The following is a 24,742-nucleotide window of genomic DNA, read 5'->3' as shown; positions in this document are numbered from 1 at the left end:
CGACAATGCCCTGTTCCTGTGTAAATACTGAAGAAAAGTATTCATTCAGTGTCTCCGCAATCTCTTCTGCCTCCACACGCAACTTCCCCCTACTATCCTTGACTGGACCTATTCCTACCCTAGTCATTCTTTTATTCCTAACATACCTATAGAAAGCCTTAGGGTTTTCCCTAATCCTACCGACTAAGTACCTTTCATGTCCCCTCCTTGCTGCTTTTAGCTCTCTCTTCAGGTCCTTCCTGGCTACCCTATAACTCTCAATCGCCCCAATTGAACCTTCACGTCTCATCTTGAGATAGGCCGCCCTCTTCCATTTAACAAGGGATTCCAATTCCTTATTAAACCACGGCTCCCTCGCACGACCCTTTCCTTCCTGCCTGACAGGTACATAATTATCAAGGACACTCAATAGTTGCCCCTTGGACAAGTTCCACATATCATTTACACTCTTGCCTTGGAGTCTACTTTTCCAAGCCACACATCCTAAGTCATGCCTCACCGCATCATACTTTCCCTTACCCCAGCTATAATTCTTGCCCTGTAGTACACACTTATCCCTCTCCATCACGAGAGTAAAAATCACTGAATTATGGTCACTATCCCCAAAGTGCTCACCTACCTCTAATTCTAACACCTGGCCTGGTTCGTTACCCAGAACCAAATCCAGTATGGCCTCACCTCTTGTTGGCCTGTCTACATATTGTGTCAGGAAACTCTCCTGCACACATTGAACAAACACTGACCCATCTAACGAACTTGAGCTATAGCTTTCCCAATCAATATCAGGAAAGTTAAAGTCCCCCATATCAACCACCCTATTACTGTCACTCATCTCCTGAATCACCTTCCCAATCCTTTCTTCAATGATTCTAGGACTATTAGGAGGCCTGTAAAAGACTCCTAACAGGGTGACCTCACCTTTCCTATTCCTAACCTCAGCCCAAACTACCTCAGATGGCAAGTCCTCATCCATCGTCCTTTCCACCGCTGTAATACTACGGTGTCATGGGATCTTGGTTGGGATTGGGAGATTTGTATATCGAGAGTTGTGGCTATGGATTTGTATGTCTGTGCAGCATTACTAAATACTTATTTTGTACTACTTTAAATATGTGCTTGCTTTTGTCAACATGCTGACTACATTTTCTTTTCATTTTCAAAATGAAAACAAGAACTATGAATGGATTTCATTTCTTGATGAATTTTTACTTGTTTGCATTATCATAATCTAGTTCAATAACCAGTGAATCGAGTTTCTTTTAAGAAAGTGCAAAACAGGAAACCATGCAAGTTACTGGTCAGTTTGCTAACAATAGCATATGGTTCTGTAAGTGTAATATAATGATAAACCCTTAAAATTAAATGTTTTAACTTACTGAATATCATAACACTTAGATTTATATTCTTTTCCTATGAATAGTAATCGAACTTTTCAATTCGCAACAAATGTTTGAACATAGAAAGCATCAAGCCCAGAAGAATGCAATTTGGCCAGTATATGTTTCTCTGTTAATTCTGTTTTCTTACCATGGCTTGTTGAGTAGAATCATTGTTGTTTCAGAGCTTATACAGGCAGATGACCTAAAGTAAACTAGAAGTCACTTAACAATTGCTTTTTAAAAACACTTTAATCACATGGAAGCAACTCCTCTATAGTATGGCCATTTTAAATGGATCTTTAAGAACCAGTAGATAAAGGTCACCGTTTTAGGCTAAGGAGTAGCAGATTTAAACAAATGAAGCAAAATTACTTCTTTCAAAAGGTCATGGATCTTTGGAATTCTTTACCCTAGAGTGCAGTGGATGCTGGAACATGGAGTAAATTTCAAGAAAAGATGTTTTTTTTTTAATTAATAATGGATTGAAGGGTTATGGAGAGCAGACCAGATAGCGGAGTTGAGACCAAGATGAGATCAGCCATGATCATAAGAAATAGCAGTGTCGGCCTGAGGGGCTGAATTGATGCCCCTGTACCTGGTTCTTGTGTTTTTTTTCATGGAGGTTTGTCGAATTAAGTATATTTTAAAATGAATTTTGTTGTGAATTATTCTCAAACAAGATATTCTTAATTAAAGTTGATAGAAAGATATAGAATGTAGGGAAATAGATGGTGACACCTTGCAAAATGTCCATATTACAAGAGGAGGAAGTGCTGGATGTCTTGAAGGTGAATAACTACCCAGGACCTGATCAGGTGTACCCTAGAACTCTGTGGGAAGCTAGAGAAGTGATTGCTGGGCCTCTTGCTGAGATATTTGTATCATCAATAGTCACAGGTGAGGTGCGAGAAGACTGGAGGGAGGCTAACATGGTGCCACTGTTTAAGAAGGGTGGGAAGGACAAGCCAGGGAACAATAGACCAGTGAACCTGATATCGGTCGTGGGCAAGTTGTTGAAGGGAATCCTGAGGAACAGGATGTACATGTATTTGGAAAGGCAAGGACTGATTAGGGATAGTCAACATGGCTTTGTGCGTGGGAAATCATGTCTCACAAACTTGATTATTACTTCTTCAAAAAATTCGAAGAGGATTGATGAGGGCAGAGCGATAGATGTGATCTATATGAACTTCAGTAAGGCATTCGACAAGGTTCCCCATGGGAGACTGATTAGCAAGGCTAGATGTTGCAGAATATAGGAAGAACTCGCCATTTGGCTACAGAGCTGGCTCAAAGGTAAAAGACAGAGGATGGTGGTGGAGGGTTGTTTTTCAGACTGGAGACCTGTGACCAGTGGAGTGCCACAAGGATCGGTGCTGGGTCCTCTACTTTTTGTCATTTACATAAATGGTTTGTATCCGAGCATAAGAGATGCTGTTAGTAAGTTTACAGATGACACCAAAATTGGAGGTGTAGTGGACAGCGAAGAAGATTACCGCAACAGGAACTTGACCAGATGAGAAGTGGCAGATGGAGTTTAATTCAGATAAATGTGAGGCGCTGCATTTTGGGAAAGCAAATCTTAGCAGGACTTATCCACTTAATGGAGAAAGTGAGGACTGCAGATGCTGGAGATCAGAGCTGAAAATATGTTGCTGGAAAAGTGCAGCAGGTCAGGCAGCATCCAAGGAACAGGAGAATCGACGTTTCGGGCATAAGCCCGAAGAAGGGCTTATGCCCGAAATGTCGATTCTCCTGTTCCTTGGATGCTGCCTGACCTGCTGCACTTTTCCAGCAACACATTTTCAGCTTATACACTTAATGGTAAGGTCCAAGGGAGTGTTGCTGAACAAAGAGACCGTGGAGTGCCGGTTCATAGCTCCTTGAAAGTAGAGTCACAGATAGATAGGATAGCGAAGGCGGCGTTTGGTATGCTTTCCTTTATTGGTCAGAGTATTGAGTACAGGAGTTGGGAGGTCATGTTGTGGCTGTACATGACATTGGTTAGGCCACAGTTGGAATATTGCGTGCAGTTCTGGTCTCCTTCCTATCGGAAAGATGTTGTGAAACTTGAAAGGGTTCAGAAAAGATTTACAAGGATGTTACCAGGGTTGGAGGATTTGAGCTATGGGGAGAGGCTGAACAGGCTGGTGCTGTTTTCTCTGGAGCGTCGGACACTGCGGGGTGACCCTATGGAGGTTTACAAAATTATGAAGGGCATGGATAGGATAGGTAGACAAAGTCTTTTCCCTGGGGTCGGAGAGTCCAGAACTAGAGGACATTAGATTTAGGGTGAGAGGGGAAAGATATAAAAGAGACCTTGGGGGCAACGTTTTCATGCAGATGGTGGTAAGTGTATGGAATGAGCTGCCAGAGGAAGTGGTGGAGGCTGATACAATTGCAACATTTAAAAGGCATTTTTTGATGGGTATATGAATAGGTAGGGTTTGGAGGGATATGGGCCAAGTGCTGGCAAGTGGGACTAGATTGGGTTGGGATATCTGGTCGGCATGGACAGGTTGGACCGAAGGGTCTGATTCTATGCTGTACATCTCTATGACTAAGTGAAAAAGTTTTAAAGCTTCAATTGTAACTACATGCAAAAATGTTACAAAATAAACTGATGAACAGTTGTGGTGATGAACACTATATATAATATAATGTCACATTTGTATGTGTTCTTCAATAGTACAAATAGAACTAATGGTAACCCTGCCAGAAACACAACGTGAGATATCAGCTAACAGGCTGATATAGCTGGTGGCTCTCTTAAAGTAATCAGTTCACATTTTTAAGTTGCCCATTAAGCTATCATTTATGATTACATATCTTTAGTATGTCTGCTTTTTTAGCAACCATGTAACTCCGATAAAAGCTTGTTGGGCCATTAAGATTATGCAGTGAAGGAGTTCAGTGTAGAAAAAATATTTGTTGACCATTAAATACAAGCAGTTCTAACATTTGCTTTATCATCCACCGTCAGCTAAGTTTTTAAAAATGCACTTTTTAAAAAAATTCAAAAGAGTTAGCAAATTGCTGTGAATTGGTGAGTTTAAAATTGAGTATTTGTTTTATCTTTTTCATGGTCTTGAGATCCCTCCTACTTGCGTATTGTTAGTTATTTTTCTTCCTCCATTCAGCACTATTAACTGAAGTAGTTGGACAGATGGCTTGCTGTTAAATCTTTGCCACTTATGCTCATGCTGTGATCACTAGATATCCAAGAACAATTGGAGAAATGTTTTTTTCCACCCTCTGGGTGAAATGTGTGTGTTTGGGGTGTGTGTATATAGACCTCATGCAACCTTTCTCCCCTTGGTCGTGGCAATAAAAGTTAGGAGACCATTTGGTTGCCAAACAGTGCTACCTTTTTTTCATCTTAGGTTCCTACAGGTAACTCAGACAGAGTGGATACATAGATTGTAAGTTTCCAAAAGTCATTGGATTTTGAAGAAGTATCAGAGGATTGAAAAATTGCTAATGTGATGCCCCTGTTCAAAATGAATGAGGGGAAAAAGTGGGTAACTATGGGCTGATTGGCCTCCCACTTGTTGGAAAAGTATTGAAATCTATTAAGGAAGTAATAAAACATTTGGAAAGTCATAAAGGACTGGAGGGCTTGAGTTATAAGGGAGGCTGGGACTCTTTCTACTGGAGCATACTGGAGGGGTGACTTTGGAGATTTATAAAGTCATAAGGGGCATGGATAAGATGAATAGCAAAGGCTTTTTTGGGGGATAAGGGAGTTGAAAACTAGACGGCATAATTTTAAGATGAGGAGAGAAAGACTTAAGAGACCTGAGGGGCAACATTTTTAGAGGATGGTTGGTATGTGGAATGAACTGCCAGAGGAATTGGTACAGTTACATTTTTAAAAAAATGAATAGATATGGGCCAAACACAGGCAAGTGTGACCAGATTAGTTTGGGAGACTGAGTCGAGTTGGACCAAAGCATCTGTTTCTGTGCTGAATGATTTCTCGCTCTATAATTATGACTGTGAGACACACTGGCTGGACAAGCATTTATTGTCCATTCATAGTTGCCCTTGAGTGTGGTGGTGAGCTGCCTTCTTGAATTGCTGCAGTCCATGTGCTAGAGGTAGACCTGTAATGTTAGGGAGGGAATTCCAGGGTTTTATCCAGCAACAGTGGAATGACAATACATTTCCAAGTAAGAACGGTGAGTGGCTTGGAGGGCAAGGTGCAGATGGTGGTCTTCCCACATTATCTGCTGTCCTCATCCTTCTTGAAGGAAGTGTCATGGGTTTAGAAGGTACTGTCATTGGATCTTTACTCACCTAGTCAACAAAAAATTTGCATTACTCGAATAATAGAGGAACCTGGATTATCTGACTGCCACAAGGCAGATTTTGTTCAAAATACAAACAGTATTTTGTTCGGATAATCGAATCCCGGATAATGCAGTTTAGCCAAGCGTGGGGTCCTTGCAATCTTGTCCGGATAATCCGAAATTTGGATAATCGAATGCCGGATAATCGAGGTTCCTCTGTATATGTAAATATCTTTAGCATAAGAAATTAAAGTTCTCTGAAAAACATTTGAGGTGTAAAAATTGATTTTGTTTTATCTTTTTTATTAGTGTCCATTTACAGCATCTGGTTTTATGACAAGAATGACTGTCAACGAATTGCACAACTCATGTCAAAGTAAGACCTGAAAAATTGCATACTGTTAAATCAGTTTAACACATAAGATGTTATTGTGCTTTCAATTATAATGTTCCATTCCAAAATTTCATATTGAGGTCAAACTTATTTTTTACTGCCTGGCCTGGGCATTTTTGTTAGTTTCAGAGATGTTCAACTAGTTCGGAGTGCAAGTTTTAAACAGGTTTGTTAAATTACTGTGTTTTAATCCATTAGGCAGGGCTGAGCCAGGAGGCCTGGGTTCAAGTCCCACCACCTTTGGAGGTGTGTGCTGACATCTCTGAACATGTTGATTTGAAAGTATTTCTGTTACCCTGGGTTTCTGGATTGCCAATAAAGTGATAGTTACCTCAGACAATAATTTTCCCCTGTCATCAGTATAATGTAATCCCTCCAAAATAGATTAGATTAGATTACTTACAGTGTGGAAACAGGCCCTTCGGCCCAACAAGTCCACACCGACCCGCCGAAGCGTAACCCACCCAGACCCATTCTCCTACATTTACCCCTTCACCTAACACTACGGGCAATTTAGCATGGCCAGTTCACCTAAGCTGTACATTTTTGGATTGTGGGAGGAAACCGGAGCACCCAGAGGAAACCCACGCAGACACGGGGAGAATGTGCAAACTCCACACAGAGAGTCGCCTGAGGCGGGAATTGAACCCGGGTCTCTGGCACTGTGAGGCAGCAGTGCTAACCACTGTGTCACCGTGCCGCCCATAAATGATACAAGATCACTGATGTTCATTCAGTGATCTTGTATCTAATATCAGGGTTTCCTACTACTTGAGACTGTAAAAGTCATGAACTTCTAAAAATCTCGAGTCATGGGGATGAGAAATTAGTTAATCGTTGTTCTGACGCTGAAGAACAGGCACTTTTGGACTACCAGACTAGTTTGTTGGATGTGACCAAAATGTAATTGTGCAACTTGGAACTAAGTGATGTAAAGTTTACTTCAACTGTGAAAACATTGCGTTTTGTAGCTGTGTAAGATAACAATGGAGGCTGAGGGGTAACCTTATAGAGGTTTACAAAATTATGAGGGGCATGGATAGGATAAATAGACAAAGTCTTTTCCCTGGGGTCAGAGAGTCCAGAACTAGAGGGCATAGGTTTAGGGTGAGAGGGGAAAAATATGAAAGAGACATACGGGGCAACCTTTCACGCAGAGGGTGATAAGTGTATGGAATGAGCTGCCAGAGGAAGTGGTGGAGGCTGGTACAATTGCAAGATTTAGGAGGCATTTGGATGGGTACATGAAAAGGAAGGTTTGGAGGGATATGGGCCGGGTGCTGGCAGGTTAGACTAGGTTGGGTTGGGATATCTGGTTGGCATGGACGGGTTAGACCGAAGGGTCTGTTTCCATGCTGTACATCTCAATGACGCTATGTGAATTGGGTTCATACAAAGCTTTTGCAGGAGTCCTCCACAACTAAATACATCCATTCTATAAATCACAAACTCTGAAATATGTTAAAATTTTGAGGTAAAAGAAATAAATTTTCAGAGACTGTATTACTCTGTTGGGAAATGATTTAATTGAGATCTCTTGAGATAATAAATACATTGTGGAAGGTTTCATCCGTGACTAATTAAGACAAAGGAGATATCACCTGATTCTGTTCTTCCCAAATGTCCCCAAGTGTACTCTGCTATCCAGATCTCTGCTACAATCAACAGAACAATGCCTCCGCTTCTCCAGTTTCTTCCCCTGCTTCCTTGTCAATTACTTTAATTTTTTTTTAAAGTGTGTACCACACCAAAATAGATTAAATTAAACATTGATCAGTGCTCAAATTTAGACCTTCTGATTGGAGTGGGGTAATGTTTGTGCCTAGGTAATTACTTGTTGTGATACATATGTTTGTGCCTTCTTAGAGTAGTACAAATGGAAGCACAGCGAGCTCAGCAAGAATCTCCAGGAAGAACCACTCCAAACAAGCCCAGTGGATATGATGAAGAAAATCCTATTGATATCTTAGACATGCTTAGCAAAGCCAAGGAAGAGTATGAACAAGTAAGGATTTAAATTGTTTGAAGCAATTATCAATGATCAGTCATTCCACCTTGTGTTAGTTAATAAATAACTGTCCTAGAAACACCACTCAGCAATACATAAATTCAACAAGAATTTTTATTCTGCATATTTGTATCAAGATTATTTGCTTGGCTTTCAAAGACTGAGGATTTATAATATCTTAGAATTTTCAAGAATGAAGACTAGAAGTTGACTCGTAACCATTATCTTTCTGGATGATGGACTTTCACATGACTTGTGTTTAGCTGAGAATATTCAGTTTCTTTTTAAGTAAACTTGTAAACCTATGTGTCTATTTATTTGAAGAACAGTTGAGTATTTCTATGATGAAAATTCAACAAACGAGGATTACATGCTGTTTTGAGGCTGGGGAATACATCTTCACTCAATTTCCACTGATCCACAACAAAAGTACTTTCTCCAGTTACCAAGATGACCATTTAAATTGCTTATCTCTACCCAATTTTTTTTTAAAAAAACAGTCTGACAAACAGGTTTCTTAAATGAAATTAGTAGTTAATCAAAACAGAACATTTTCAATGAAGTGTGCTAGTGTTGGTAAACGTACAGTCAGTAAAAGTGAGTGTAAATGCTCTAACTAACCCAAAAACAACAACTGTTCTTCCTTTTTGTAGGGGAGACTAAAACCATGGGCATTATTTAAGAATAAAAGCTCTCCCTTCCTGAGACAGAAGGGAAATCTCTTCGCCAGAATGTAGTGGATACTGGGCTTTTTCATCTAATTCAACTTATTTTTTTTAAGTGGGGGAGGCACGGACAAGAAAGTGGAGCTGAGACCACAACTAGTTAAGGTATAATATTGAATGGTGGAGCAGGCTTGAAGAACGAAAAGGTCATTTTCTGTTCCTAAATCTCCATGCTTCTGAGAAAAAACAGTAGTTAAGGCTGTTGGACCCTAAAATGGATCACAATTTTGGTGTGTCAGAGAATCATTGAATGGTGGAAAACAGTGGGAGACTGTTCAGCCCATCACTCCTGTATTGTCTTTTTGACAGTTATCCCATTATTCTGCTCCCCTGCATCATCCTCAGTACTCAGCAAATCTTTCCTTTCTGAGATATATATATATAGTTTCCTATTAAAATTGTTATTAAATCTCCTATCATGTTTTCAAGTCAAATTAACTCTTAAATGATCCTAACTGGAAGTGTAAATATTCTTCTCAAATCACTTCTGGTTCTTGCATTACACTTTGTGTCCTCCATTTACTGATCCTTTGGTCACTAGAACCTGTTTCTTCTTACTTCTTCTTGTCCAAACTTATTAAAATTTCAATGCATATATCATATTTTCCTTTGTTCTCCGTTTAGCAGAGGAATAATCCCATTTTTCTCTAGTCTTTCCACACAACCAAAGTCTTTCATCCTTGGTAGCAGTACATTCAATTTCCTGTGCATACTCTTCGAGGCCTTGATTCTTCATAAACATTGTCCTAAATTGGCTGCAGGCTGCAGTTTTCCAGAAAGAACATAACAATGGAATGTAATTGGTCGAGAGTACAGAGGATATTTATATTTTATTTTAAATTTGCAAAAACTTGAAGTTGCAGCTATGAGAAAGATTGGACGGCTAAGATTGTTTTCTTTCGAGAACAGGAAGCTGGGGGTGACTTAATTGAGGTTACAAAATAATGGGGCAATTAAATTGATTTTTTTTTTCCCTGTTCACACTATCTCCTCGAGCAGAGTGGAGCATAGATTTAAGGAGATTGATAGGATTAAAAGGAACATGCGGAAACACTTTTTTTTCACCGTGTTGGATGCCCAGTTTCTGAGGTGAAAACCCTTGACTCATTTAAAAGGAATTGAAATCTGCACCTGAAGTGTTGTAATCTACAAGGCTTCGGACCAGGTGCTGGAAAATGGGCTTAGAATGAGCAATTAATTTATGCACCCAGCACTGATACAATAGGCTGGTTGACCTTTTTCAGTGCTGTAACCTTTCTATAGTTCTACCTATTTTGTAATTCTATGAATTAGTATAATTCTTAGGTTTTTTTCGCAAAAGATTACTTTGAATTTTGTTGGCTAATTTTCATCTTTTTGAGTCGAGATATGAAAGGGCTACTAGCTGAAGCTGTCAACAATTTTGTGCAAAATCTTTATTCAGAGACTGGTCAGACTTTAACTACTTGGCCATGTTTAATACTGCTAGTCAGTTGTTCAGCCATCTCCCATGGTTGGGAAGCACTGAGGCAGAAATTGTCAGCGGTCTGTGGAGGTTTGGGACACCATGGTTCAGTTGCTCACTCTTGCATATCAGGAAAAGTAATGGATAATAGAATGAATTAGAAAACCTTATTAACTCTGTGCATTTTTTTTATAGACCTGAGAGACAGGCTGATTTTGTAATTTTTTAAACATTCAAGTGGCCGGCATGTGCTTTTGGAATTGTTCTGTGAAGTTTGATGGGCTTTGGTACAGTTTTAAAACCTCCAGGAGAAAATCCCTCCATCTACTGAAATCAGTATAATTCTGACAACATGAAATTCTGGGGAGTTCATAAATTAATAATTAAAATATGAAAGCTCTGTTGGACAATTGAGGTTTGAATGAAAAACATCATTTTTGTAAATCAGAATTTTCAGAAGAATTATTTGGAATCTTTATAATACTTCACAAAGAATGTCATTGATATTCTGAAGTGAGCAAAAATGGTTTTGATGCATGATTTTAATCTGAGCTGTTAATCGGATTTCTGTCTATCCTGGTTTCAAATATTAAAGTGAGAGCTTCTTTAGTGACATCTGGTTATTGCAAAATAATTTGAAGCTGTTTTGATCTTTTTCAGATGAGGGTAATACATTGAAAATTTGAGACTCCATATTGATGCATTTATTCCTATTTTGTGCAATCAACTTGTCAATATTTTTTATCTTTCTCTGGAAGATTATTTTTGTCCCCATGCTGTAAGAGTCACATTTTTCCAGTTAGATTTTATGAAAAAGCAAAAACAAATTGTATTCACCATTTTTGATATGAAAATATTACTTTAAGTCAAAGGAAAAAAAGTAAACTTAACCTCATTTAATCTAAGAGTACCTGTACAACCTTGTAAAAATTGGTATTTCTATGTCAACCACACTGGACAGTGAAAATACAAACAATGAAAGAAAATGCAAAACTGCACAAAGATGTATTTTGACATGATTTTTTAAAAAAAACGCTATCTATAATGATTGTGATATTAAAGTTTGTGGTTTGGAATTACACTTTGATTATGAATCATACAATGTGCAGAAGACCCAAATCTGCATCTTTATCTTAAATTAACAATTTAGACAAGCTTAGAGAAAATTGAGCCATTCATCAGGCTTTTCTGATTTAAGAATGACTTTGAGGTTGGATGCCTTTGGAGCCATTAGTAAATTGGTTTGGAAATAAATCTTGTACTTCAGGGGCATCTACCCTACAGTGTGTGACTCCTGAGCTCAAGTAGCTCAGTCCTGTTTCTGCTTTCTTTTTTTTTTTGTTTGGCTGCCTTGTCCTCTTTAAATTTTGAGGTTCCAGAACACCATGTATTAATATACCAACATTCGCACTGTATAAAAATTGATGGGATTTTGTTTGTCAACATGGCTTTATGTACCTATCTATTTGCTCGAGTACAAAAGCTTTGATAGCCCTGTCACAGGAATTCAGTCACCCTGAGAAAGGTTGTTTTTTGAAAATAAAAGGAATTTTTTTAACATGTAATGTCATTGTATAAAACATACTCTGCCACCATTTCCTGCTCTCCCTGACTTTTCCTTTTGAAGATTAAGTCAAATCATTTGAATTGTGTATTCTGTTTGCCTGGTTTTATGTTCTTGTAATCAGTTAGATTTACAATTAAACATTTGCTGCTACATCAAAGTACATAAATGCTGAAAATAATCACATTTAGTTTGTATCAGTTCTAAATTAAATTTTGTATATTAAATTAGCATTTTTGTTTGTGAACCATCTAGTGACGTGCAATGAAAGCAGATACAAGAATTTGAGTAGTTTGAGGTTTTCCATTTGATCAATTATGTTTTGTAGTCTGATCTTGGATTGTTAGTCCTTTCTGTCGTATTAGCTAATATCACCACTGCTAAAATATTAATAGTTGATTCAATATTGAATATAGTGTTTGACTTTTTTTCTTTTTAGACATGTCAATTTGGTGACTCAAGTATTTTATCAAGTTCTCCAGGCATACACAACTCTGTAGGCCTAGCAGTGAAAAAGTCAATAGACGAACCTACCTCCTCTCCAGCCCAGCACCACAACAAGGTAGTTTTACTGAGTGATAATTTTAACAACAGCAATTTGGATTTATAGAATAGCTGAATGTACTAAACATCCCAAGACACTATTCAGGAGTTTTATCAAATAGAACTTTGACGCTGGGCCACAAGGATTTTTGGGACACATGAAAGTGGGTTTAAACAAGAAATACCAGAGCGCAGGATCACTGAAAATGCATCTACCGATGACAGAGTAATGGAAATAAAGGAGGCCACAACTGGAGGAGTGCAGAGATCTTAAAGGGTTAAAGGACTGGAGGAAATGGGAAGACGTTGAGACCCAAGAGATTTGAAAACTTAAATGAGAGTTTTGAAGTTGAGACATTGCCAGGCTGAGAACCAATGTAAATCAGCAAGCACAAGAAAACTATGAAAATGGTCCTTCACGTGAGTTAGAATCAGTCATCAATGTTTTGAATTGCCTCCATTTTATTCAGGGTGTATAACCTAGAAGGCTGACCAGGTGCACTGAAATAGTGAGCTGTCAAAATAAGAGGTGGATGAGCGTGTTAATAGCAAAAAACTGTAGAAAAGACAACATTCATTTTTGGTGATGGGCATGGAATCAAAAACCGATTTGCATTTCAGACTCTCTGGTTTGTCTTGTCTGGTGACTCCATTAAGAGTAGTTCTAGAACTAGAGAACCGCCTGTGTAGCAGGAACCACTGCCTTTGGTCAGTACTTAATTAGAGGAAATTTCTACTTCTCCAATAATTATGACAATGAAGATGTAAGCAAATATTTTAATACTGATTCTTTATTTCCTCTTTTAGCATATTCTTTCAGGTACCAAACATTTGACAGTAGAGGAGTTATTTGGAACACCTGTTTCAAAAGAGCACTTAATGAATTCTAACCAAGAAATATTATTGGCAACACAGCCAGACACCAAATTAAGAAGTCAAAACTTAGGTTTGCTATTCCCTTATGAACATGCGACAGAACTTAAGCAGTTGGGAAGCCCCGAGAGTCTGAATAACAAAATCAACTTTTCCCGATCAAATTACCAAGAAGATGCTGCACAAGTATTGATGACACCGGCTGCTCTCCAAAAATCTGATGTAAAAACCAATCCTTTGTACAATATTTCTGCCAGTCCCCTCTTTCAGTCTTCGCTAACTTTTGAAGCTACTTCTAATCAGAGTGTTGCCACCATCAACACTAATGGCCACAGTCAGAATTTGCAACAAGAAGTCAAAGCAGTATCACCACTGATGTGCCCAGCTTCTTCTGAAATAACATGCACTAACCAGAACCTGCCTTCAGGAAGTAATCCAACTCCACAGAACAGCACTGGTGAAAGAAGCACTTCAGATATTGGATCTCAAGGTCATGAGCTGCTTCAGAAACTCAAACTGACACAACAGCATGATCAGCAGCATCTCGGCAAACCATCATTAGCGGCCAATTTTTCTCCAATACTTGTTACACCAGAAAGCTTTAAAGAACCAAACGTAAGGACCACAGAAACTTCATTACAGGTACAAACTTTTGAAATGTCATTTACAGTTAATCTCCTGGGATGCTGCAAACTAGGAATCAAGACCAAGTTCAGTACTGAAGTCAAAGGTTTCAAGAGTGGGTGGTTGGTTAGTCACAGGAGGGCAAGGGAGAAGGTAGATGTCAAGAAATATAGTCAGCTTTGCAATAAACTAGATTATTGCACTAAGTCATTGGCATAAAAGGAATCCAAGTATTTGAATGCAAATGTGAAGAAGCCAGGCACATAAATACCCTCCATGTTCAGTTACCCTTTTTCAGTGCAAAATTGACTAATGTTTGTTTTCCCAATCTATAATACGGGAAAAGATGGAGCCAGATTCAGATTGCTGATCCAATCGAGTATGGACACACAAAACAAGCTTGCTTATCATCTGCCAAGCTTGTTATCCCGAAGAGACTTGCCCCTTCTGGAAAAAAATTAAGACACATCACGGAAGGCTACCTTTGTTTTTTTAAAGAAAACTTAGCAAAACTTTCAAACCACCTTGCTTTTGATATTACCCTAGCAGGCAATATCAAAATCTATTACCTAGTGGAAAAGCAAGCAAGGCTTTTGTGTCCTTTATGATCTTAACCAATTATTTTACTTAAGAAATTAGTTAAGATTCTGAAGTTAAATGTGATCTAGTTGAATGTGTCAAATTGACAAACACCAGAGAGCATGTGATGGGTATAGCCAATTGCCAAAAAATTCTCATCCAGGACTTATTCCCTGTTACTAACAAGGTAAAACTGGGGGGAAGAAAAACATTCAGCCCAACTGTTTTATTTTCTTTTTATAATGAAATCCCACTATAATGAGTTCAAGTTGTTATCTTAGGCTAAAGCTTTAACACATGCAGTCCTGATTATTGGGAATCAATCAACTATAGTTCCACAAGATCAAGTAAGTAGGTAGGGTTTGTAGTTTTATTGTTTATTCTTTAATTCATTTGTTTATTGACTAATTTATTTTGTATGGATGAAGCAAAGAGAAGAAGGATCCATTAGCTCCATTAAATTTATGCTAAAAGTAGAATTTGATTTATTGCTATAATATTTTTTAGAAGTTGTACTAATTACCTAATCATCAAATAGCTGCACCACAAATTGAATCTTTCTGGTGTGTTGAATTCATGCAGGGTCTGCAAGAACAATTTTGGTAGTCACACTTCCCTACCTTTCACCTTGTAGCCTTGTAATTTTAATTCTTACCAGATAATTAACCAGGACCCGTTTTAAAAGCCATAATCAAATATACTTTGACCACACTTGCTAACTGCGTGTGGTGCAAAAGAAATTTGTCCTATTATCTCTCCGTTTTGCCTTTAACCTTAAATTAGTGCTGTCTGGTTCTTCACCCAACTGACAATGGGATAAGTTTCTCCCTACCTATCTGTGCAGACCTTTTTTCACAATTTCGAACAGCTCTATCAAATCTCTCCATCTTCTCTAAGAAGGTAGCTACAAATTCTCTAATCTATCCTTTTGTAACAAAAGTGCCTTGTCCCTGGAACCATTGTAGGAAATCATTTCAGCACCCTCTCTAAAGCCGCCTTACTGTAGTGTCCAGAATCAGACACATTGCTCCAGTTGAGGCTAAATCAGCTTTTAATACTTTCCATCTCAACTGCTTTCTCTTTGTATTGTATGACCTGACTGAAAAAGCCCAGGATCCTGTATACCTTGGCCACTTTCTCAGCCTGTTCTTCCACTTTCACTGATTTCTGTGCATATAACTCAATATCCCTCAGCTCCTATTACCTTCAGAATTGGATTATTTATTACATTTCTTCATTCTTTCTCTCAATATTTTAATTTCATCTGTCAAATGTCTGTCCAGTTTACCAGCCTATGTCCTCTTAAATTGTACTTCTATTCCTCTAAGAGTTCATCATATTTCAAAGTTCTGTTATCTTCAGATTTGAAACTTTGCCCTGCATACCCATCATACCAAATGCTAAATCATTAATATAGATTTTCTGGAAACCTGTGGTCCAAATTCCAGTCCCTGGGGAAATCTCCACTATATAACTTGCTCCAGTCCCAAAATAAACTGTGTTCACTGATCTTCTGTTTACTGTAACTCAGCTACTTTTGCATCCATATTGCCACATTCCACAATATAATGTTTTATATTCACTGGCCTTTAATTGTTGGGCTTATCTTTTCATCTTTTTGAATGACTGACATTTAAAATTCTCAAATCTAGTTATGTAGGAGGATTGATTGATAAAGAGGAAGTATGGTAGGGATAAATTGTTTAAATTGTTAGGCTGTCATAGTGAAGTGCAGCAAGGATCAATGCTGGGGTTACAGCAATTTATGGTTTATATTGATGCTGATTGTCATTGAGGAGAATAAACTAATGTGTCTGAGTCTGCTAGAGTTACAAAGCTGACCAGGTTAAAAATCACAATGCTAGATTCTCGTCCACAGGTTTATTTGGAAGAACTAGCTTTCAGAGCAGCTCTCCATCAGGTAGCTAGCACCTGATGAAGGAGCAGCACTGCGAAAGCTTTTACTTCAAAGTAAACCTGTTGGACTATAACCTATGGCCCAAATTCCAGTCCCAAGTATAACCCTCCCTCCCTCCAGGAAATGTTGACTTCTTCAGCTCCTGATGCTGCCTGGCTTGCTGTGGTCTTCTGGCTGCATCCTTGTCTACTTTGGATTCTCTTTGCAGTTAATTTGGTCTCTAACGGTGTTCTAAAGCTAGCTGGGATTGTAAGTTTGTGAGAAGGACGCAAACCCAAAAAGATGAGTGGAGTGCTTAGTGAGCATAATTATGGGAAACTTAAGTCACTTTCGTAAGAATAGAAAATAGTTTAAAAGGCATGAAACCTCTAACTGTTGATGGTGAGAGGGGTTTGGGTATACTTGCTTGCACAGGGAATGTAATGTTAGCATGTAGATGCAGCAAGCAGTTACAAAAGCATATATCATGTTGGACTTTATTAGAAGAGGATGGAATACATGAAAAAGGAAGTTATTTTATATTTTTATAGGGCTCATGTGAACCCCATACTTTTTTTTTCTCTTTTGCCTATTTGACTACTGTTATACATGTTCAGGTCAATAATACACTTGATCAATGAAGCTATTGTTACAACATTGGGTCAATGCCTCTGCTAATTTAAACCCGACACATAGAAGTCCATCTCGCGTCGTAATCTGTTAAATTTCGAGAGGCAAAGAACTAACCCAGATTTCACTACTTAAAGTAAAAATTAACACTTTTATTCGAAGTCCAACAGAGAACATTAAAACCACTAATTACACCTCATTTCTCTTAACCTATATTTTACATACCACTCTACAATACAGGTCCAATTCTTTTTAAAAACCCGATTACATAAAAAATCACATTTCAAACCCAGTCAGCTCTGTTGATGGTCATCTGTCATCTCTTCTGTCTTCTGCTGCACAACTTTTCTTACGGACAGGTACCTTTCAGTAAGCTATTTGGCTAGCAGTCTTTACTTGGTCTCTCCCTAACTGTTCAAAATGTCAGATCGTTTAATTGGTTTGATGTAATCAAAACACTAAATTCAAATTCGATTGGATTTTGGTATCTTGAGCATAATTTAAATTGGCTGAATTTGAATTTGTTTTTGTTCCATGGTAACCCAATGCCAACTACTTGTTTCAACCAAACGTTACATTGTTATCTTGTTCAGCACTTTGTGCTTTCAGTCAGTCCTTGCTAGCTTCCTCTCTCTCTTGAAGGTACAATACACACCTACACTTTCATAAAACTATGAACTACAATTACTCACGAATTGATCCCTAAACTGCTTTTACTGAGAGTGCATTGAATAATATGAAAAAATATAGTTGATTATAAACAATGAAATGAAATATGTAGTCAGCTATTGTATTTGAGTTAACTTCCACTAATAAGAAAATAAACTTGATGCAGAGGTGTCTCAGGATTCTTGGGACCAGGAAGAATTTTGTAATGAAGTATTCTCCCATTATCTGATAATAACGAGTATTAACATGAAAATAGAGATGCTTTACATATGGTGCTATGCAGTGAATCAAAACATGGCTATCCTTTATGTAGGAGCATTCAGAGTTTCTGAAAAACTAGCTTTATCGTCTGAACTTATGGGGCATTATGGTAATGAAGTTATTCCTGCTCTGAAACATTATTGACCATTGACGCCTCTTATTTATATACTTGACGATGAGGAAAAAATATTGTTTAAATCCCAAATTCCAATAAACTGGGATTGTTCAATTCTGCAATTGTAATTCAAGAAAAACTGAAGCCTTTATTCAATGACAAGTCTTCATAACTTATTTGTAATAATATCCTATGCAAACTTTGTAGCTTTATATAATTTTATATCATTGTGAATTGTCTCTAAAACAAATGTAGTTAGTGGGCTTCCTCTGTGTGATGAAACAAAATACTTTAAGCAGTATTTGTATGATTTTAATCTGTTTACTCCCAAACCATGAAATTGTCTTTTTCTCTCACAGAAATTGCCAGACCTGAATTTTTAACAGCAATTTCTGTTTTTGTAGGAAAATGGTGCGTTTAGAACCCAAAATTTTGAACCCCGCGTTAGCTTTGTATTTTTAAAACTGTAATTTGTAAAAGGTTTACTTCAGTCCCAATATGCACTGTAAAACATCAGTTGTTAATGTGTTCATTCTATTGACAAATTATGAAATAAGTATGGAAAAATTTAAAATCTCACTTATTCGGATGTTCAGATTTCATAAGCCAACTTGAAGAAAACATGGATTTATATTCAAATATTTTATCATCATTGCATTATTTTACTTCCGTTCATTGTGCATTTTGATTAGAATATTAGGATTGGCCTGAAATCAGCCTAATCAGTTTTTTGCTGACAACAAATGCATTTACAAGAAATACATGAAGATGCCAACAAAGAAGGTGTAGGTTAGAGGGTAGAATTTATCTTTCCAGCTTTGTCAGGCCACAAAATGTACTTAAATTTTGTTGTTCTTTTGTAGGTGGTTCTCACACCAACTACCACCTCCTCAGTTGGTCCATCCATGCTTTTGTCTCCTGGTATGTTCAAACATTCAACCGGAATGATTTCAGAAACTGAAAGGAAATACGGTTCAACTTCCCCTTTAACATTGGCATCAGAATCTCGATCTTCACCGCTACCAACTGTTCTCAGTAAGACTCAGCTTCAGGAAGCATTAACTCATCTAATAAAGGTAATAAAAAGCCTTTTATATGAATGCACTCTATCTTCTTCAGTTGGCTTTTTGTTTTAAATGATAAGTAAGTACTATCTTGTTTCCTGTCATTTGTCTTGTCTCCTGTAAACCTTATCAGGAATGTGCCACACAGGATGAAGTGTTCATATAAAAAAGAATGACTGTTAAGATGTGCATGTGAGGGCAATGTGGCAATTTTCAAGCGCCTATATAATACAAGAAATAGGTTATACACAATGCAGGGAAGTTAAAGGAAACTTTGGTAGGTGGAAAGAGCAATGTGAAAGAGTTCTGCAATTGTATTTAAAGAAAAGCTGAATAAAATCTGAACTGGCATATTTTTGGTTTATTAATAAGAATAATATTCTAGGCATATTCTGTGATTTCAACCTAATTGCATTACATGGCATAGCGAAATTAATTTTTAGCACAAACTCAGTGGGATGAATGGCCTCCATCTGGGCTGAAAGTATTTTATCATCCGTTTTAATAATGGGCATTCTGTTGCTTCTGATTTATGCTCACTCCAAGCTCAACTCACTTAACATTACTTCATAACATAGTGATGTGTTGCTGGCAAACATACAGCATCATATCTTTAATATTACTGCCTCTGAATTCATGCTGCTTAGGATTTCATCATTTTTCTAGCACCACTGTGTGGAATTCAAATATTATGTGTTATCCAATTTATGTTTGATATCCTGCACCCTGCACATAAAACTTTGCCGTTGGCAATTTGTGTAATGATTGTGAGAAACAGGATTGCCCAAGTAGCATAATCTATACAGACTTCAGTAAGGCGCTTGACAAGGTTCCTCATGAGGGACTGGTTAGCAAGGTTAGATCTCACGAAATACAGGAGAAAGTGAGGTCTGCAGATGCTGGAGATCAGAGCTGAAGATGTGTTGCTGGAAAAGCGCAGCAGGTCAGGCAGCATCCAGGGAACAGGAGAATCGACGTTTCGGGCATAAGCTCTTCTTCAGGAATGAGGAAAGTTTGTCCAGCAGGCTAAGATAAAAGGTAGGGAGGAGGGAGTTGGGGGAGGGGCGTCGGAAATGCGATAGGTGGAAAGAGGTCAAGGGGCCCCCACCCCAGTCTGACCTATCACCCTCACCTTGACCTCTTTCCACCTATTGCATTTCCAACGCCCCTCCCCCAAGTCCCTCCTCCCTATCTTTTATCTTAGCCTGCTGGACAAACTTTCCTCATTCCTGAAGAATGGCTTATGCCCGAAACGTCGATTCTCCTGTTCCTTGGATGCTGCCTGACCTGTTGCGCTTTTCCAGCAACACATTTTCAGCTCACGGAATACAGGGTGAACTAGCCATTTGAATACAGAACTGGCTTGAAGATCGAAGACAGAGGGTAGTGGTGCTGGAGGGTTGCTTTTCAGACTGGTGTGCCACAAGAATCGGTGCTGAGTCCACTACTTTTCATCATTTATATAAATGATTTGGATGCGAGCATAAGAGGTATAGTTAGTAAGTTTGCAGATGACACCAAAATTGGAGGTGTAGTGGACAGCCAAGAAGGTTACCTCAGATTACAATGGGATCTTGATCAGATGGGCCAATGGGCTGAGTGGCATCAGATGGAGTTTAATTTAGATAAATACGAGGTGCTACATTTTGGAAAAGCAAATCAGAGCAGCACTTATACACTTAATGGGAAGGTTCTGTGGAGTGTCGCTGAACAAAGAGACCTTGGAGTGCAGGTTCATAGCTCCTTGCAAGTTGAGTTGCAGGTGGTGAATAAGGTGTTTGGTATGCTTTCCTTTACTAGTCAGAGCATTTGAGTATAGGAGTTGGGGGGGGGGTGGGCGGTCATGTTGCGGCTGTACAGGACATTGGTTAGGCCACTTTTGGAATATTCTGTGCAATTCTGGTCTCCTTCCTATTCGAAGGGTGTTGTGAAACTTGAAAGGGTTCAGAAAAGATTTACAAGCATATTGCTAGGCTTGGAGGATTTGAGCTACAGGGAGAAACTGAATAAGCTGGGGCTGTTTTACCTGGAGTGTCGGAGGCTGAGGGGTGACCTCTATAGAGGTTTACAAAATCATGAGAGGCATGGATAGGACAAATAGACAGGCTTTTCCTTGGAGTGTGTTTGTCCAGAACTAGAGGGCTTAGGTTTGGGGTGAGAGGGGAAAGATATAAAAGAGACCCAAGGGGCAACTTTTTCACATAGAGGGTGTTGTGTGTGTATGGAATGAGCTGCCAGAGGAAGTGGTGGAGGCTGGTACAATTATAACATTTTAAGAGGCATCTCAATGAGTATATGAATAGGAAAGGTTTAGAGCGATATGGGCCAAGTGCTGGCAAATGGGACTAGATTAGGTTGAGATATCTGGTCGGCATGGACAAGTTGGATCAAACGGTCTGTTTCCGTACTGCACGTCTCTGACTCTATGACAAGTGTATGATGTAATACTCTCTAACCCCTTTTGATTCCAAGTTCCTGGCCATGTTTAAGGTAGAAAAACCTAAGGCAGTTTATATGTGATGTTGTCAAAAGAAACACTGACTTTTGAATATCCTGAAAACTAGGTTTTTTTGGTAGACTTCTTCAAATTCCCTGGGATCACTATTTAACGTGACAGTCTTCCCCCAGCTCCAGCAGTGCTTGATTACTCTCTAATTCAGAAGAACACATCTCGAACCATGATAAAATTATTCAATTGATCAAACTTGTTTGTACAAATTGTGTACTGTAAACATTATAACATTTATTTCACTTCCTGAGGCATGGTTCAGCACAATTTATTTCTTCACTCATCTCCATTGTCAAAGTTCTTGAATATTTTCATTTCACAGACCAATATGCGAATGTTGAATGTAATATCAAAAGAATCTATGAGAATCAGACTTACAATGGTTACTGTGCTCTTCACCAATGTTCCCTCTAAGCTTCATGGGCATGCAATGGCTCAGGTTCCCCACACACTGGTGTGTCAACCAACTGACTTCCTGTTCTGGAAGGCCCTGCTGTGCACAGGATTCAAAAGGTCCACATGGTGGCAAGAAGCATCAGTGGGTACACAGATCTTCTGCACTCTTATTTTCTTGGCTTCCCATTGACAAGGTCCAACGTTTTCCTTCTTTCCACCACAAGAACGATCACTGGAAAACCCATCACCAAGATTTGTGTGCAAGGCATCATCAAGAAAGATTATCATTATCTTATTGAAATCACTCAGAACTCCGATTTCAGCATATGATTCTCTATTTTCAAGCTTTTTATAAGGTATTATCTACTCACCTTTGGAATTTCTTTGTGGCCAGACTAAGCTCCAGCTGTGAAAATTTGCTTTAGATGTTTTCTGTATGCTAAGCCATTTAAGCTGTTTGAGACTCCTCTGTTGATCCATCTTATCCTTGGTAGCAGCCTCATTGTACTGTCCAAATCTCGTATGACTAATTACAATAGCATTGAAATCTCCTAGAAAGGATTTTTGGTATAGAATTACGTTTGACTGAGCATCCTAATTCCCAGGTCATATTTGAAAGCTCCAGAAACTTAACAGCCAATTTTGAATTATGTTTAAATTGACTGAGAATCTCTTCTTTTTTTGAAGCTGCTGGTGTCCCATCAGATCTGATGAAGATTCATCTAGTCTCGGGGCTAGGTTGCTTTCATTTCATGGATGCTGCCTGACCTGCTGTGATTTCCAGCATCTGCAATCATTTGCATGTATGTGGGATGGTGTTGACTGGGTTGGATTTGTCCTGCTTTTTGTGTACTGCTGGGGAATTTAATGATATTTAGTGCTTGCATCCATTTCTTGATGCAGGGAGTTGAATTTGGTGAAGACTTAGAAAAATGAGAGGAAAGGTGGCCCAACAATGGCTTACAAAAGAAATTGGGGATAATATTAGATGCAAAGAGATGTACAAAACTGCCAAAATAAAGACCAAATGTGAGGATTGGAAACCTTTTTGCAGCTCAGCAAAAGAGGATCAAGAAAGGGAAAATAGAGTATCACAGTAAAATTACAGGGCACAAAGAAACTGACCATAAAAGCTTAGCACAGTACAGCACAGGAACAGGCCATTCGACTGACTGTGATGCCAGTCTAAACTAATCCCATCTGCTAGCACATGATTCGTATCCCTCTATCCCCTGCCTGTTCATGCCTGCCCAGGTGCTTTCATCTCTGCTTCCACCACTTCCCTTGCCATCTACCACCCTCTGTGTAAAAATAAATACGAGCTTGCCTCGCTTTTAAACTTCCCCCTTTCGCATTAAACCGAGACACACAGGTTTTTGACGTTTCAATGGGAAAAACCTATTATATTCCATGCTATCCATTCTTATGTTACATACTTCTTCTATCAGAACTTATCACCTAATGTTGTGGTTCTGTTCGCCGAGCTGGGAATTCGTGTTGCAGACGTTTCGTCCCCTGTCTAGGTGACATCCTCAGTGCTTGGGAGCCTCCTGTGAAGCGCTTCTGTGTTGTTTCCTCTGGCATTTACAGTGATTTGTCTCTGCCGCTTCCGGTTGTCAGTTCCAGCTGTCCGCTGCAGTGGCCGGTATATTGGGTCCAGGTCGATGTGTTTGTTGATAGAATCTGTGAATGAGTGCCATGCCTCTAGGAATTCCCTAGCTGTTCTCTGTTTGGCTTGTCCCATAATAGTAGTGTTGTCCTAGTTGAACTCATGTTACGTGGCTAGTTGGTGTTCATGGATACGGATCGTTAGCTGTCTTCCTGCTTGTCCTATGTAGTGTTTTGTGCAGTCCTTGCCTGGGATTTCGTACACCACGTTGGTTTTGCTCATGCTGGGTATTGGGTCCTTTGTCCTGGTGAGTTGTTGTCTGAGAGTGGCTGTTGGTTTGTGTGCTGTTATGAATCCTAGTGGTCGTAGTAGTCTGGCTGTCAGATCAGAAATGTTCTTGATGTATGGTAACGTGGCTAGTCCTTTGGGTTTTGGCATGTCCTCATTCGGTTGACTTTCCCTTCGGCATCTGTTGATGAAATTGCGAATACATTGTAGAGATGTTTTTCTTCCTCTTTTTGCAGTTCTGGTGTGCTGCAATGTGTTGTGGCCCTTTTGAACAGTGTCTTGATGCAACTTCTTTTGTGTGTATTGGGGTGGTTGCTTTCGTAGTTCAGGACTTGGTCTGTGTGTGTGGCTTATCTGTATACCTCTGTGGTGAATTCTCCGTTCGGTGTTCTCTGTACCATCATGTCGAGGAATGGGAGTTGGTTGAACTGTAAGTACAACAAACTTTTATCTACCCAGCTCCATAACCAGCGCTCCTTGAACATTCCAGAAGGTTCCCCTGGCCTCGGAAACACCATTAGCCATGCGGCTGATGCAGCTACCACCCCCACGCTGATTGATGATGTCACTTCTGCCCCCATCGTGGCCACTCCCACAGCCACTTCCGGCCCTCACATCATCGCCAATGCCACACGCACAGTGACTTCCGCCACCCCTACTGCCGTGTCTGCCACCACTTCCGCCCCCACCAGCGCCACTCACCTGCATTCTGCTGACACGCCCCCCACAGACCCCACTGTCACTATCCCCACCCCCCAGAACCCCGAGGGGAACACTACCCCTGCTCATGACTCTACCCCCATTCCCCCCACCATCACACCCACTCCAGGTACTGGCTCCGACCCCACTCCCAGCTCTACACCCACACCAGCTCCCAGC

The 24,742-nt window shown here is 39.3% G+C and overlaps 1 protein-coding gene across 2 annotated transcripts in view; it reads left to right on the top strand.

Annotated features, from left to right (window-relative positions):
- Window positions 1–24,742, top strand: part of dcp1a (decapping mRNA 1A) — a 74,804-nt gene that overhangs the window by 38,350 nt on the left and 11,712 nt on the right. For both annotated transcript variants that reach the window (XM_043708056.1, XM_043708055.1), the window contains exons 4-8: window positions 5,981–6,047; window positions 7,932–8,070; window positions 12,246–12,368; window positions 13,157–13,864; window positions 18,861–19,073. In XM_043708056.1, the coding sequence (XP_043563991.1) occupies window positions 5,981–6,047; window positions 7,932–8,070; window positions 12,246–12,368; window positions 13,157–13,864; window positions 18,861–19,073 (1,250 nt within the window). The remainder of the gene's footprint in view (window positions 1–5,980; window positions 6,048–7,931; window positions 8,071–12,245; window positions 12,369–13,156; window positions 13,865–18,860; window positions 19,074–24,742) is intronic.

This window comes from Chiloscyllium plagiosum, chromosome 18 (genome assembly GCF_004010195.1).
Source record: "Chiloscyllium plagiosum isolate BGI_BamShark_2017 chromosome 18, ASM401019v2, whole genome shotgun sequence".
NCBI lineage: Eukaryota > Metazoa > Chordata > Chondrichthyes > Orectolobiformes > Hemiscylliidae > Chiloscyllium > Chiloscyllium plagiosum.
This window is presented reverse-complemented; position numbering and strand designations above follow the sequence as displayed.